This window comes from Opisthorchis viverrini (assembly GCF_000715545.1).
Source record: "Opisthorchis viverrini unplaced genomic scaffold opera_v5_3, whole genome shotgun sequence".
NCBI classification, from domain to species: Eukaryota; Metazoa; Platyhelminthes; class Trematoda; order Opisthorchiida; family Opisthorchiidae; genus Opisthorchis; species Opisthorchis viverrini.
In genome coordinates this window covers 4869822-4885658 of record NW_008751659.1, presented here as the reverse complement: position 1 = coordinate 4885658, position 15837 = coordinate 4869822, and the positions used below count along the sequence as shown (strand labels likewise).

At 40.5% G+C, this 15837-nt stretch overlaps 1 protein-coding gene across 1 annotated transcript in view; it reads left to right on the top strand.

The window, feature by feature from the left end:
• T265_00384 (hypothetical protein) overlaps positions 1–1360 on the top strand; it is a gene marked incomplete at both ends in the record, with an annotated part of 1609 nt that extends 249 nt beyond the window's left edge. Inside the window, one exon of the mRNA XM_009164129.1 lies at positions 41–1360. Coding sequence (XP_009162393.1) covers positions 41–1360 — 1320 coding nt within the window. The remainder of the gene's footprint in view (positions 1–40) is intronic.
• Positions 1361–15837: the final 14477 nt, after the last annotated feature.

The following is a 15837-nucleotide window of genomic DNA, read 5'->3' as shown; positions in this document are numbered from 1 at the left end:
ATCGAAAGGTGGGTATCGAATTGCGGACAAGGTTCTGAAGGTTTCTCTGGCAAAACTGCAGGGGAGGCTGTACCACAGCTCTAACCTTTACGTTAAAAATCTACCATCATCCATCACGGATGATCACCTGCTGACTGAATTCGCACGTTTTGGTAAAGTAATCCAGTGTCGCGTCCTTCGTGAACGTGAATCAGATGTATCTAAGGGGAGTGCGTATGTTTTATTTGAGAAGAGATGCAGTGCAGAAGCTGCTAAGAAATCTTTGGACGGCATGCCATGGCCGGGAATGTCGGATGATCAAATTTTAACAATTAAGTTCGCGCCTCCACCGTACCGTCACTCAGTCAGTTTGACATCAACTAAAAATCAGTCAAACAAGATACAGGGTGCGCGGTCACTTTGTGGTTACAACGAGCAGCTGATTGCTCAAATGTTGGCACTGCACAGCAGACTGGGTTTCACCTGTGATCCATTTAACATTACATCCCCCCTGACATACTCACAGGACAGTTTATGTGCTCCATCGGGCCCGTTATTTCCAGGTGGTTATGTTCCTACGCTTGTGCCTATTCCACACCAGACACAACTTACAAATATTTTGTGGCCCTCTGAGTATGGTCCTTACGAATCCCCGTTATCAATCCCAATGACAAGCAATTATATCTCCCCCTATTATTTTGTCCATCCTAATACGTCTCCGAATTTCTTGTCAACTGTGCACCCCAGCTCCGCACCTTTAAATGGTTCGCCCAGTGCGACCCAACTGGAAGGGCTAACAAATGCCGTTCATGGTTGTCCAGTGTTTACAACCCTACCACCGCCGCTTTTCCCCGTTGCAAATCAAGGTGGGGACATTCCTTCAGGTGAACAGTCACTAAGGAAAGTTAAAGAAAACAAAACAGACAAAGCAAATTCAAATTCCGTCTATGTGTACAATATAGGGAATTTCATGTCGGAAAACCGCCTATGTGAACTATTTGGCCGCTTTGGAATCATTCTAGGCGTCTCGATCCCGAGGGATCCCAAAACCAACTTTGCACGAAACTTTGGATTTGTTTCTTTCAATAACTTCCAAAGCGCACAAAATGCGGTGAACGTAATGAATGGAGCAACTTGTGATGGTCGCCGGCTGCAAGTTTCCTTTCGAAAGCCAAAACAAGGAACCTTAAGAGTGTGCAATATTCCTAATACCTTGACCCATAATCCAACGGCTCAGGAAAGGCAGGATGATGACAGCCCTAATTACAATCCAGAAAGCGTGTCACAACATGTGCACAGTGATGAGAAAGCCTACCCGGATGCAGACACATGTGTGGATGAAGTACGCCCATTACAACCAATTGCTGTCGTCAGCAAGTGACACCTATAAAGTGCCGGTGAATATGGTAAAGTCAATCAAGTAGTTTTCAAAAGAAATGAACATATCAGATCATCACGGACATAAAATTTTGCGAAGCTGGCACTTCTTGTGTGTCAGGCTAATATCGTTACCCAAGCAGATGTATTGCGTGATTGTATACAAATTATTTTGGATAAAATATTGCTCACAACTCATTCTGTTTGACTGCATTCTCTGAAGGCGGTTAGCCATGGTTTTCTAAATGACTGTTTTCTCTCTCTGCAACGTCATTTACATAGGGAACAACTGGGCTTTAATTAGTTATAGATACTCCATTTATCTTCCAGAAAGAAGCTACCATTGCTGTTTCCCCCGCAAAAAATTGGTTTGAAAGTTACAGGAGGCTTAGTCTGCGCACCCTTCCTATTGCTGAATCCTAGGAGGAATTTTGCAACGAAAGCTTTCTTGCTGTTGGTGGACAGGTAGAGATATTGCGGTTAGTTTTTAAGAAAGCTGTAACTTGGACGACGTTGCTATGTATTTTCTTAGAATCTCAAACAAAATCCATGTGGTTACTTTAAACATTGGGTTTACACAGACCGAAACCGTGCATAAACTGAAAACCTGTGTTGTCAAAACTGAACGCGGCTGCTTTACAGTGAACGTACGTCAAGTGAAAGAACAATATGAGGTAGTTTTCAAGAGTGGCAGCAATAGAATTCTAGGACGCTATCATGATATATGGACAGGTGATTTTGAAAGTTCTGACAAATCACTTGTAAGGTTCCAGTATCAGGTGCTTTTTAAAATTCACACATGGTTAACAGTGAAACACGAGAGATTTGTGACAATGGCCTACGAAGTACCTCCATTTAGGGATCTGAGAAATAGCAAAATATACTTCAGTGATGGCTAGCTAGCTACAAAGTGCGCTCTTCTTGGCACCTTTTCTGTAGGTGCCGGATTAAATATGAAAATTGGGATCTTTGATTTAATACAAACGACAAAATCTGTTGCTGATGCATATTTTGAATGAATAGATTTGGGAACGTTTTCTGGGGCTAATGCTCTGCAATCTTCCATGGTGAACTGACCGGAAGGTCCCATGGTTCGAATCCAACTTCTGCCTTTCGACTTCCCCTGTCTAGGCTTTGGCGACCTGGCAGTATCTAATCCATTGTGCCTCCTTCGTGAGGCATGGCAGCTAGGCACTGAAAGGGTGCTACAGCTGAACTATAATTATCGTTCGTGGTGAATGATTAGCTTTTGGAAACTAATTTGGGAACACCATTCGCAAAAAGCGGTGTTTAATAGGCTGTCAACCAAAGCAGGATAACCGGGCAAACTTTTGCAGCACATATATTCTGTGTTCAAGGAAAAGCATAGTTGATGGACACGGTACTAAATTTTCGTTGGTGTTACTGATCTCAGCATCAACTCTAGATCAAAACAAAAGAGGAATTGTAAACGTTCGTGCTAATATTTTCCGAGGAAATAACCGACTGGAGATTCTAGCCCGAAGATCAATGAGTGCTTCCCCATTACTGTCGATACCTCAATGAATGAAGTGATTCAACACGGAAAATAAGGGCATCAAAATATGTAATCTGTCCAAAAAACGGTATTGGACTACCCGTTAATTAATTAAACTTAATCACAAGATCCAGGAAATACGGCTTATTGCAGCTTACATCATCAACATTTTGAGTGTTTTCTCAAATATATTCCAAACACAGAGTGCCAAAATAACTTTGTAGACTGAAGAGTCGTGTGTCACGCCACGGACCATTACTTTTCCCACCGAACAGCTTACTGTCCACCAAAGACAGTTACATTTTACCCTTTAAGTTTATAGAATACTTTTGTCGTATTCAGGACAGTATTACAAGTTTTGGGGGTTCGGATGAGTTTTTAACGAAGACTGACAAACAAAATAAGTGTTTATTGGCAAATGAACTACATTAAACCACTTTAAACAGCCTGATGAATGTGTGTTGGTTTGAGTTTCTTAAAAGTTAGTATATTCGTCGACTCACGGCAAGAGATGTAGGGGTTTAGAAATCCTAGAACCATATTTGTTTTGCAGTAGGTAATGCTCTTAGACCACAAAATGTATGGCAACAGTGAGGTATGCTGCATCACGCCAGGCTATGTAAGTATGTTTGGATGGGCGTCCACCAGAATATTCCTGGACTCACCAGCCTATTTGCTGTCTGGCCTAAAACACACACATAAATTTCAGTTTTGCTTTCACACAATTACTCCTTTTTGTACGATTTTACGTTTTGCGTTTCAACACTTCACTGAGGGCTTGTTGTGATGGTTTTATATCTTCCGTGCGCTTGAACCAATCTTTCTAAACCGGGTTGCTATGCGCTTGCATTCTGTCACGTCGTTTATTGTTATTAGTGTTACGATCAGACGCTTAGCCGATGAGAATCTCACGAAGGAAACTACTCTCAATGTTGCTGAACCTCTTCGACCTTGTGAGTAGTTTCCTTTATGAAAATATACTGCGATATCTCAAATATCGTGCTAACTGAATCATGAGGCGGCCACATTCAGCTGGAGGACGTCATAAACGAGAGATTCAAATGAGTCTCCCGTGAAAACCAAATTGATTTTCAAATGAGTGTATTTCTCGAGAATCTCACGAAGTTTATATTAACAGTCGCGAAAAGGACCATAGTAGTGCATAACTGAAGCAACGTTCGCTGAACGAACTAGCTGGCTGTTTCACAGAAGCTTGAGAGTTTTTCAGGTTTCGCGTGACATGTGATCATGAAATGCAACAGATGTACCAGGATATTTAGAGCTCAGTCTGAAAAGACGGATTCAAATTCCCGGACAACCAACGTTAATTGAATCAGTATATCAAGTAGATGTAGACATACGTCAGCCATCAGGTTGCCAGGTGACCTACTGAAAGGCCTGGGCTTTGACCCGTTTTCCGGGTTTTCGACTGTTTCTCAATAGGTTTGGGGAAACTGGTAGTATTTCGGTATTCATGAATCGTCTGAATTATATTGCGGTTATGCGCCAAAGGATTTCAAAGATGAACATTGACTACAGAATTGCTGCACAGGCCTTACCTTGTTGTTAGAATGATCATATAATAAAGAATTTATGTTCAGCAGTGCTGAGGGCCACATTTGACATCGAATCATGCTAGAAAAATGCACTTAAGTAAACAGAATCTTGGCTAGAATGCCAGTTAAGTAGTACGAAGATGATGTATGGAGTTAAGTGGGCTGGAATGGTTAGCATAATATAAATATGCACTTCGTTTTCTTCTCTATAGACCCTTGTTTATAAGCGACATCGACTAAGGTAGTTTGGGATGGACGTTCAAACTAAACCAAAAAAATGTTACCTAATTTCATATAAATGGAAGGCGGTTGTTGCCTGTTTGGAAAAACTAACCGTCTTTTATTGCAAAAATCGGAAAAACTGGTGGGTGTTATAGAGTGTGCACTTTTAACAGGTGTTTTCATTGACCTGGGATATTGCATTGGTCCTACTTGTTTGCCCAAATAAAGAAGGTTTTGGCAATTTCTTCTATTTTGCCACTTATGTAACTTTGATTTGGGAGTACATCCAGTAAGATCAAGTCTAAAGTGCAATGGTATCTCTTTTGCGATCCTCAGAGATATCCCATGGTCATTAAAATTTTTGCATTTTTCTTTTACGACCATCGAAGCTGCCAAACATTGCAAGCGCACGAAAAATAAGTCAGATTAGTGATGTTGTGGCCCACTGACTGGTTTTTGAGTGGATGAACTCATACAGGACAACGGCACTGGTGGTGCATCGTGGAACATGGTGGCTCTCAGTGTCACGGGACTCTCCGCGTACGAGCCTATTTTTTCGAACATATGCGCACGTTAAAAGCAACTTGAAATAGGTTGCAGCTCAACGTGACTGCTAATACAATGTCATACGATTAAAATGTTGATTGGTACTAGAAAATGTCTTCGACAAGTACCATTTAGTACACCTAATTACAATGGTATTTTTGGGATAATGAATTTCCGTTAGGCAACATTTGTGGGTATTCGGCTGGCGTGAAGAAGGCCATTTCTACAAAGGTTTTTATTCAGGGCTCTTTAGGAGAAAAATACGCTTTTGCAATAGGACTAAATATGGATGCCAATGAGTCAAAGAGTTCTGACAATATTTATGCCACACAAAGTATGTCGGGAACATGTTTGCAATGTATTTTCTAGGTGTACGATCCAAACAGTTTTGTCTGGGACAATTAAAACATTCAGTACACATGTCAGACGGGCTTTAGTTTTTTGTTTACTAAAACCAACTGCGACAACTTTCAGTGCGATCGGGCCATTGGTGCTGCCTAAGATAAGCAATCTTCGGAGATTGATGCAGTTAAAGTTCTAGGGTGTGATAAGCTCTTTTGGTTGATCTTTCACGTATTTAATAACTAAACGGGTGAGAAGTTACATGGGTTCCAGAGACGTTTCTCTTATTATGTTAATTGCATGACCAAGAACTATACTGAAAAAATATCAGGTAGGTCGTTAACTACGGCACAGCTTTTGAAATTTGAATGATATGATGACTGTTTGGGAAACGTTGGTCGAACCTGAACCGAGTGACAGGTGGTTTGCGAGGATTCTGACCCGATTCTCTAAAGTACTGCACACACCATCTAACGAGGATGAGTTTACCCATAAACCGAATTGAAGGTCTTATCTGATACGGTGGCGGTCAATTTTCACAATCACTACCATATTCGCAAGTCTGGATCGTTTTTTTTCCAGTTAGCAGTGTTAAAGCCTTTCATTAGCGTATCCGCTACAACGTTGTCTTAGTGAACAAAGCAGTAGTTGCTCACCTCTATATAACCCAACCTCAAACACTGGTTAAACAAAGTTATACTCATCTGTGCGTATGAAAGAAATTAGGACTTCCGAAATGAAAGTAGAAGCAAACAAATGTGCGAGAAAGCGGAAAAACGAAGTTTAAGAGCGAAAGTCGCAGTTTCCTTTACTACAGGTGAATAAATTATGAACATCTACGTTGGTACTTTAAATTTGTTCCGCAAAGTCACTTAGGTGTTTCTGCGATTCCATTCTACCTGAAGTGGAAACCGGAGTGCAGTAAACATGGGCTGACTTGTGGCTGTATGGACGAGCAATTCTGAGGAACATTTTTGTCCAGAAGGAAAGCACAGAAGCAGATGTTTAAAAAATGGTTCAAGGAATCATGTTTATCCAAAGTTTTTGTGCACCTCTCATCAGCAGCGAGGGAACTTGTTAACTTTAGTGACCAACTGTACAGAAGGGAAATTAGAAGCCTGAAATGAACTAAGCGAATCAGAAGTCTAATTGTGAAGTAGTAATTTACACTTACAAAAACATTGCGGTCTAGCGCTAGAGAATGGCCTTGTTGTCAGTAGAACAGATAAAAAGAGAAGTACGATTACTTATGTGAAGATATCTCGTGTATTAACTCACATCGATGAGAAGAACCGTGCGTTTTTAGAGCTACTTAAAATTTAATGTAATACGTGATGCGCTTTTCCAAACAGTTGACTCAGTTCAATTGGTTCTCGTTCTTATTTAGCTGTCACCTTAACTGTCAATTATCAAGAAGGTTGGAAATTGACAGCTAACTGGATCGCTTCATGAAATTAGGATTCATTTGAGAAGTCTGGTGGGAAGGGCAGGCGTACATCCAGTAGGGATGTGTAGAGGCTGAAATTTCGATCGGCCAAAATGGCCACAACGAATGTGTAAACCAATCACACAAAAAGAGTAGTGCTTTTTTCGGCGGTACGCGATATTTGGGACTTTTTTCCAGTAAGCCGCGCCAGTCTACAATGAGAGGCTGATAAGAAACGTACAACTATCTCATCTTTATTGGAAATAGTTAGCGGTATACATTTCACGAGTCTTTAAGACGATTCAAACCGGTAATCTCTTGGCTACTGGTGAAAAGGGAGAATCCTTTCGCTGCAAAGTTATTTACTACCAAACACGAACTAGGCTATTGAACAAACTAATGAACACACTGAATTTTAAAAAGTGAACCTTCCCTAGTATCTTCATGAACGTTGCTGGACTTCTTTGAACATTGAACAGTCATAGAACACTGGAAAGCGGTTCCATGATTTCACCATAACTTCACCTTCCGTCATATACGGGGGGGGGCGGGAAGCCCGGACAGCGGGAAATAGAATAATTGCACGCTTCATCAGTAGTGGGTAGAAGAGAATTAAACGTTTGATTAAGAAATACTGATTAGAAGTGTGACTGACTCGCACTTCGACAGTATACAGCATTACGCATCAGTCTTTCACGAAAGTCACATCACCATCAACTTCTGAGTGACTCCTACATTAGCAGCCCCTCAAGAATCTATTTTTCAGCTGATTCAGCGTAGACACCAGCAGAATTAGAGTTCCAATTCGTCAAACTCAAAGTGTTTTTTCTAAAAAGTTTCAACGCTTGTTGCAGAACGTTGGTTAGTCCTCAGCTTGGTGTTTCAAGTATGGACTTGCGCACTCATACTGCTGAAGCACAAAATGAGGTTACAGTAGTAGTTCAGCGTTGGACAGTTTTATCAACAGTGAACTGATGCCCCCATTTTAGTCTTAAGAACCAGCTGTTGCGCAAGCCTAAGGCCACTTGACAACCGAAGTGCATAAATTTCAAATGTTGTCCTGGTAAGTGGCTGTTCCGCCTACGCTTCGCCATCTACAGTCCCTGCTCGAGAATGCTTAGTGTACGGATACCTAGCTCAGTCAGTCAATCAGACAGTCTATCAAAGGTGAGGAATCTTTTCTGTCTTTTTCGATTTCTCATTTAATCTCAGGCAATTTCTGAGTCCAGCCTGACTGTGCCGTTAACGTGAAAATCTAGATAGAGCATATTACGATCTGATTTTACGTTCCGGCCGCCGGCGTGTAGTGTGACAAATAAGGGCTAACGAGCACATAAGATTGCGTGAGCCACTTGATCAGACAGAATAACTTGATCACGAACATCAAAAAAGTCAAAACCAATAAAACTTGAACAGATTATTAGAAACGAGATACAGAAAACGTACCCAGGTTTTGTTATCGATAAGTCGAATTCGTGTGATTATACGAAGTCCGTTAATAATGCATTTCGTTGACATTCAGGAAAATTGTAAGTATTGGTTTAAGCACCGTATGAATGGGCGTTTTTCTCAGAGAAACATCAACAGAAACTTCTGATCAGGGTCTATTTGTGTATTTAGTGGAATATCGGACAGATCAGGGGAAAACACTGTTTTTGAGGAGATAATTTCCCTCAAGACAGTATTTTCTTGTCTATATACTGTAAAACAACCAGGAAACTTTATAATTCTACAAAGTTCCATGGCAGTTATGGAAGAAACTGCACGGGACAGATGGCCCTGACCTGGCACATCGTGTAATATCTTTCATCATCCACTTTCTCAGACTTTATTAGAAGCACCTACCAGTCTGCACTTCATGATAATTAGTAAAAACCGTTTTTCATTAGCCTGACTATTCCTAGCGTTTTTCCATGGGGCGATAAATCATTGTATGCACTAAAATCCTTAGAACGGATGTATTGCGATGTCCGACTTTTTAAATCTGCCGGATTACCTATAGATCTGCTGTACATTTAAATTGTGCACCAAGAACCTGGTAATCGAGATGATGGTAAAGCATGTTCTGGACTCAGAACGGAGTACGTACTCATTCTGAATTCCTGGAGGAGACGAAAATCAGGCGAAAACAGCACCTGTCCGATTGCTATCTGCGTGTGACAGCGTGGCACAATGCATGAACCAAGAAGATAGACAGATAATAAATATTTAGCACAATCTGACCAAAGTCGAGTGTTCAAATTTACCCAAGTGGATATGAACGACCGAATAAACTGCGTGAACAGCAAATAGAACACATAGCTCGATGTCATAAACCCAGCTGATTTGCGTGGCTAGGAGGTTCCTTCAAACAGTCTTAGAGTGACCTAGTGCTTGCAAGGGGACAATTATAGACGAGTAGGTTCTATTTAGAGTCTTTGCAAATCTATAATCAAACGGGTAAAATACACCTTTTAGTTTATGGGCCACCGCTATGGTGCAGTGGTATCTTACTTTGAAATCGAAAAATCAATCAACCCGCAAGATCCAAAACTAATCCTGAGGGCTCTTGTGTGTCAAGAGGGTCAGGCAGCACGATGTCTGTTGTAAATCACAAACTTCGTGAATTTGGCTGAAAAACTCTGCCATTACCTGCTGCGTAATGATGTCCCTTAGTTGAGCCACATATTTGACTTGCTCAATCGTTAGAACCAATTAAATACCTCTGGAAGCAAAGACTTGACGAAAAACGGAAATGTTTCTCACTGAAAACTGTAGCACATCTTTCAGTTACAAGGGCCTTCTGTTTCTAGGGAATGCACTGGTACGCGCGCCAGCTTAAATATAGAGGCTTTTTCAAAAACCAAAGGTCTTTTAGGCTCTGCCATGGCTGAGACAACTCAGTGAAAGTTTTGTTCATGAAAACCTCAGACAAGACTGTAAGTTTCATTTTGTTTACTTTATTCAAAAAAACCTGTTTACTTAAAAACAATGTGCTTTTCAAAGAGCTATCTTAACTCGAATACACTAGTGTTTTTAAATAAGTATGCTTTAAACTCCTTGAATTTGAACTACAAAGTCCACTTCAAATGGACCAAACCTTGCCATTTGGAGGTACAATCACCAGAACCGGTGAGCTTGAGGGTGATACAGGCAGATATACCTGGGCAACACAGAACCTATGACAGTTGCAAAAGTGTTTACATCCCAACTTGCAAAAAGTCGTGGAAATCCTGGTAAAACATCCCTAATGAGTGAAACTGAAATCCATCGTAATGTGAACTTTACTTCCAATTCCATCAACCAAGCCACAATCTAAGTTTATACTTTCAGAAGGTTTATGAGTATCTGTTATGCCGGGGTAGTTTTTGAATATAATCGCTTGGTTAAATGTCTGACTAGAAAGACGTTTTGCCATGAAACACTTGGCAGAACAGTGTTAAGAAGTTGATTCTGTGGATTGAAAAAAATACATTTGTTTTTTTTTTACGAGAATGTAAGTAGTATAAAACTCACGGAAACTAATCCGTATATGGTGAGATCGTTCCGAGACCTTAGAGAAAAACTGCGGACCTCACTGTGTCTTGCATGCTGATGAAAGAGGACTGTTGTTGAAACCACAATGTGAATGCTAATAACTGTCAACCTGGAAGAATCCGAGTTTTACAAAGTGACTATGTGAACAAGTGATTACAATGACACTAAGCATGCATATTTTGTTACGCCCATTCTTGTGTATTGCACATGAAGGATTCGAGCCTGAAGAAAGTCCTCCGGGATGACATGACTTCTGATATTGGCAAGTGTGACAAATTATTCAGTGGCACCTGCCAGTCACTACCGTTTAGGGCATTTCTGTGCTGAAAAGATTGCTCACATCCTCATCTGCTTCCACTGGATGAACTAGTAAAAAACTACAGCAACTTTCTTTCATTTTAATCCGGATCATACTGCTAAATCCAGCTTTCTTTCAGATGCAAGTGAACCAAACTACTTTAACCTACAGTTGACATTCAAATGAAAGACCGTTATTACGAAAGGTCAACTATATCGATAGCACGCTGGTTTTAGTTCGAACACTTTCTAAACAACTAAGCCTGAAACGAAACCAGTAGCACGTATCAAATATTAAGATTATGTTTTTTCAAAAGTCAGTCTTAGTTGGTTTGGTTTGGGAACTAGTTGAGTTGCGCTTTGAGACCATGTTGCGCTAAAGTGTTGCTGAATGCTTCGGAGTTTCTCACCACACATGCGTCTGATTGATGGTTGAAGAAACGTAGGTAACATGGTGAGTACGAGTTCATTTCGAAAGTACACTGATTCTTAAAACGACAACTAGAGCTCTTCACAGTTCATTTACCTTATAATTCATAGAACTACTTGATGTTTTTCGTTTTTTATCGTCACGAAAGCAGTGTGACCACAGCTGGTATGAAGGTGCACATTAGTCTCGCCATTTCGGTTGAATTTGATGGTAAATGTATGATCCTTTACAAATTCTTTATACATGCGAGCACACTGGAGTATTTCCTCACACGGTACTACATTTAAGTCCGATGAAAATCCTGGAGAGTCCTAGAGTGGTTTCGCCCAGAGGCCCAACAATTGTGACGGGCCATTAAATTTTCATTGGTCTTCTGTCGCACGTAACGTTAAATACTCCTTTTCAAATGACTAGTTGTTAACGAAAAACTGTAGACAAAATTTTGCTTGATCCAAGAGGTAAACCAACTTAATTTTCAGAGCAGCCTTTGTCGCCACATACGTACAATTTGATGTTTAGATGGAGCATCGGACTAAGACTACTTGATGAGATAATGTTGACATCTTTACTCGAATGTCCAGAGTTTTCGCTGACATTATGAGCAGTGCCATGTGACGGAAAGCATTTCGACATTTTGAGTGTTGTTTCAGCTACAACGTGAGGCGACCTTTGTGTAGCAGAGTTATTTAAATAATATCGTAAAAGAGAGACTCAGGTAAGTTTCGGTTAAATTTAACGTTATCACACTCCAGGTTTGTCTTCTTAAAACTTTGGTGATTAGAGATACGTGCTAGTGAAGTTGTATAATCACTTGATGCATAGTCACTTGATCATAACAATTCATAGGGGATGTTTCATGAACACCCATTGCCACCGACTGAAATCGCACTTTGTTCCTATTCTGGCTGGTTCATCAACGTGATAGTTACGTGTCAGGTACTTAGATTCATAACTGACTTCATTGCGTTCAACGTATAGTGTTCCGCGGTACAAATAAAGATTTTATTTAAGATTCCTCTTCTTCTTAAGATGTATGTAGCTTCTAGAACTCGAACCTACCGCATACCATTTTACAAGCCAAGAGACGCGCAGGTACTCATGTGAATGACCGACGAGGATGTATCTGCAAAGGCCTGTTGATTGCTGTCACCATATCGATAGATCAGGTGACATACAGCTACACTCCTAGTTGTGCGTATATGGTTTTTCCCCGCTTTACTATTCTTTTGCTCTTTATCAGTGAATACAGAACCTCTTACTGTATAGCTATTGTCCGCCTTCAGTCAGTGCATGGACCAAAATGTGAAAACTGCGATGTGGTTGGGGGGCGTTTGGGTGCAGTTAGATGGCCATACAGTAGTGTGCTGTAATGTTACAATTACTACAGTGGTGTTGTTTCGGCCCGGTCCAGGAAGTAAGTTTTTTCTGAAAGTTTCCTGTCAGATGTTCACACAAGTCATCCTGTGATAAACATAAAGTTTTGTCCACCACATTCTCTGAACCGTAAACTTCTACTTGCGTGGCGTATCGATTTTTCAGTGCCTACGCGCCATGCTGCCGTTCAATGAAAACAAAAAAACAGCTGTTGCTCAATAGTCTAGTTATTTTCAAAACCGATGAATACACGTCGCTATTTCGCATCTCTCATGCAACTGCCAACACATATATGTTGGCACGCGTATCTAAGTTTGAACAAATCGCAATGTATTATTTTGATGCTGTTATGCTAGGTTACCGACTGTACAAAGCGCTAACCGAGTGGTATGAAATACACTCAACATGTTTTTAGGTAGTCGGCGTCCGAACAAAACTGAATTAATGTGGTGAGTAGCATAAAGTAAAAGATGGCTGATTTACGAGGTGTTTATTCTGCGCCCTCGTGGTGTGACCCAATGTCCATTCGCATGGGGACACTGATGAATAGAGGAGTGGTAGGTTTATCTTCCAGCTTCGAGACTATTTCATAGTTCCAAGCACTGGAATGACATCCGGGCTACCGAACTGTCGATTTCGTCAGACAATTCGATTACTGTAATACAGCTGGGCTGCTTACATAACTAGCTAGGGATTTCAGACCCCAAGTCATTGAAATGCAATTTAACCGAATGTTAACAAACAGTAAGGTTGAGATTGATTTCAGTGGTGTCCGCAGAGTTCAGTATGCATACTTGTAGTCATAAGACGGATTGTTTGGAAAGTAAGTTTCAAACCGTCATAGTTCCTCACTTCTAAAGCCGTCCATCCTTCTTTCTCTATTTACATGCAAAGTCGGCGTGGTCACAGACAAAAGCATACGCTCGACTTTCCTGCTGGGGAGTTATAACAGCAAAAACTGGTCGTGATTTTTGTAATACCTATGTGCAAAAGTTCCTGGTTTTCAAAACACCTTTAGTGGACACACACTAACTTGGAGTTTAGTGTACATCTTGATTACCACAGTAAATAGACTCCGATTCATTCTTTTCTCGGATAACTTGGTTGAAACACTATTAGCTAGAGAATAACTCGTCTTCCACATTGGCACATCAGTTTGCAGATGAAATTTAAATGCGCCGGTTCATTACAACATAAAGCCGCACAATGAAGTTTAGAAAAACTCAAACGTTGCGCTGGCTAGGTGCAAATCTAGTGACTTGGAGCAGACGAGTTTTCGTCAGTCTTGATGCAGTAATGTCATTGAGATTACTAACAACATGGCGAAAAATCTGTAAACCACTGAACTGATGGTTATTAACTACATTACCCCCAGCATCCTCTGACTTGGTCATCACTGTTTCTCCGTATTCTTGTTTGAGAAGTCCTAAGTATGTCGAATCGAAGGAAAGTACTGCATATAAAACAATTTAGAGAGGAACTTTATGTAGGTGCTATTGTTGCTGCCTTCCGTGATTAACCGGAACAAAGCGCTGGTCATCAGCTCACGAAATTCGGCTCATATCATTTGAATTTTCGGGGTTGTTGATTGTTCAGCTCACTTCATTTCTGTCCTACACCTTGTTGATGGAAACTAAGTTTATTTCCGTGCATGTCAGAAATTACTATTAGGATAAGGTTTTATTACAGTCCTTATTTTTGTATAGCCAACTAACACTCATTTCCCCTGCCTTTAGATGAAGGGCATTAATTCCTATCCTCCGTTTTCAATCTGTTTCCCCCGTTTGCATCACAGGACACATGGGTTCATTGTAACATTCAAAATTGAATCGCATTCTGGAAAACGTCCTTAAAAAGTCGGTCTAATTGGAGTCAGCTCGTGAAATTCGAATAACCAGCTTTTTTGCTAATTAGGCGATATAATATATGCATCACGACGACAAAACTGTAGTGAAAAGAAGAAAGCAAGGATCTTTGACGAAAAAGAGAGAAATGTCGAATTCAGTACTGAGTTAACCTTTTGCGTTGAGTGCTCATCCTTAATCTCTTTGGAAAACCCTTGGGTTTTGCACCATATAATTGTTTAGAGGTGGGTTAATATTCTTAGCGAGAAACCGTAAGGTGAAAACGTCAACACCGCAGAAATTTATTTCATTAGAGGTGTAGTGAATCTTGCTATTTAGGCTGGAGAGTCACGTGGATGTAGTGTTCGATCCTTTTTCAAACTGAGGGATTTGTAGTCGGCCAATCAAATAGAGTACAAGAAATTACTCAGGCATTCAGCCAATTATTGTGCAGTTGTTTTCCCTGGATAATTCATAAAAGAATTAAATATTGGCAGTAATCCGCTATGGTTCTACTACCCACTAGTCTTCGAATTCTCAACATTAAAACTTTCTGGAACCATTTTATCTATCCGTCTACATGCTTGACAACTCAGCTGGATGGCAATGACTGTGCGTCATCGAGAAACGGTTCGCTGGCAAAACAGTAAATTTACGGTCGATCAGTGAGGCAGCTATGGTGTTGATGCGATGCAACTGGATACAGATTTCGTTCATATTTAATACACACTACTTCCTCTAAGCAAGAGAATTCTAAGTATTTGTAACCGAAGTCCCGGTCACAACCGATCCTTATGTTTTGCACTTTCAAACGGGCTCTAATCTAAAGAAATCTGAGTACTCACTTCAGTAGAATCCCACAAACTGTGTGTAAATCGAGACAACCAAAGCTAGAAAGATGGCTTCTAGAAGTGCATCTCGCCGTTTTCGCCCTTGAACCGAACAAATTAGTCTTGAACATAATATGGAAAATTGGTTTCTGGCCATTATGTGTTTGTTTTCTAACATGGTTTCAGAAGAATAGCAATTAAAAATGAATGGTACGTGGAAACGGCGTTCTCAGGTGTTTCAGAGTCCGGTGTCTTTTTTGTTTCATCATGTACTACCTGTCCTACTGTCACTTATTCGGAAAATAAATTCTTGAAACACCCTGCATATTGTACTTATAATCAATAAAAACATTGTTACGCGTAATGCAGTCTGGAAGTGACCTCTAGTGCCACATAGTTAACCCAAAAGATAAGCATATAATCCTGCGTACTGTTAACGCAGGAGAGTAAACCGATTTGTCATGCTTCTGGGTACAATCTGCTAAATAGTAGCTTTTATTTTATAGCTGGGTATACAACAGTAATCGATCAATGCAACATAGGGTATTTTTCTGATGTCTGTTATGTCGGAGGAAGCCGGGA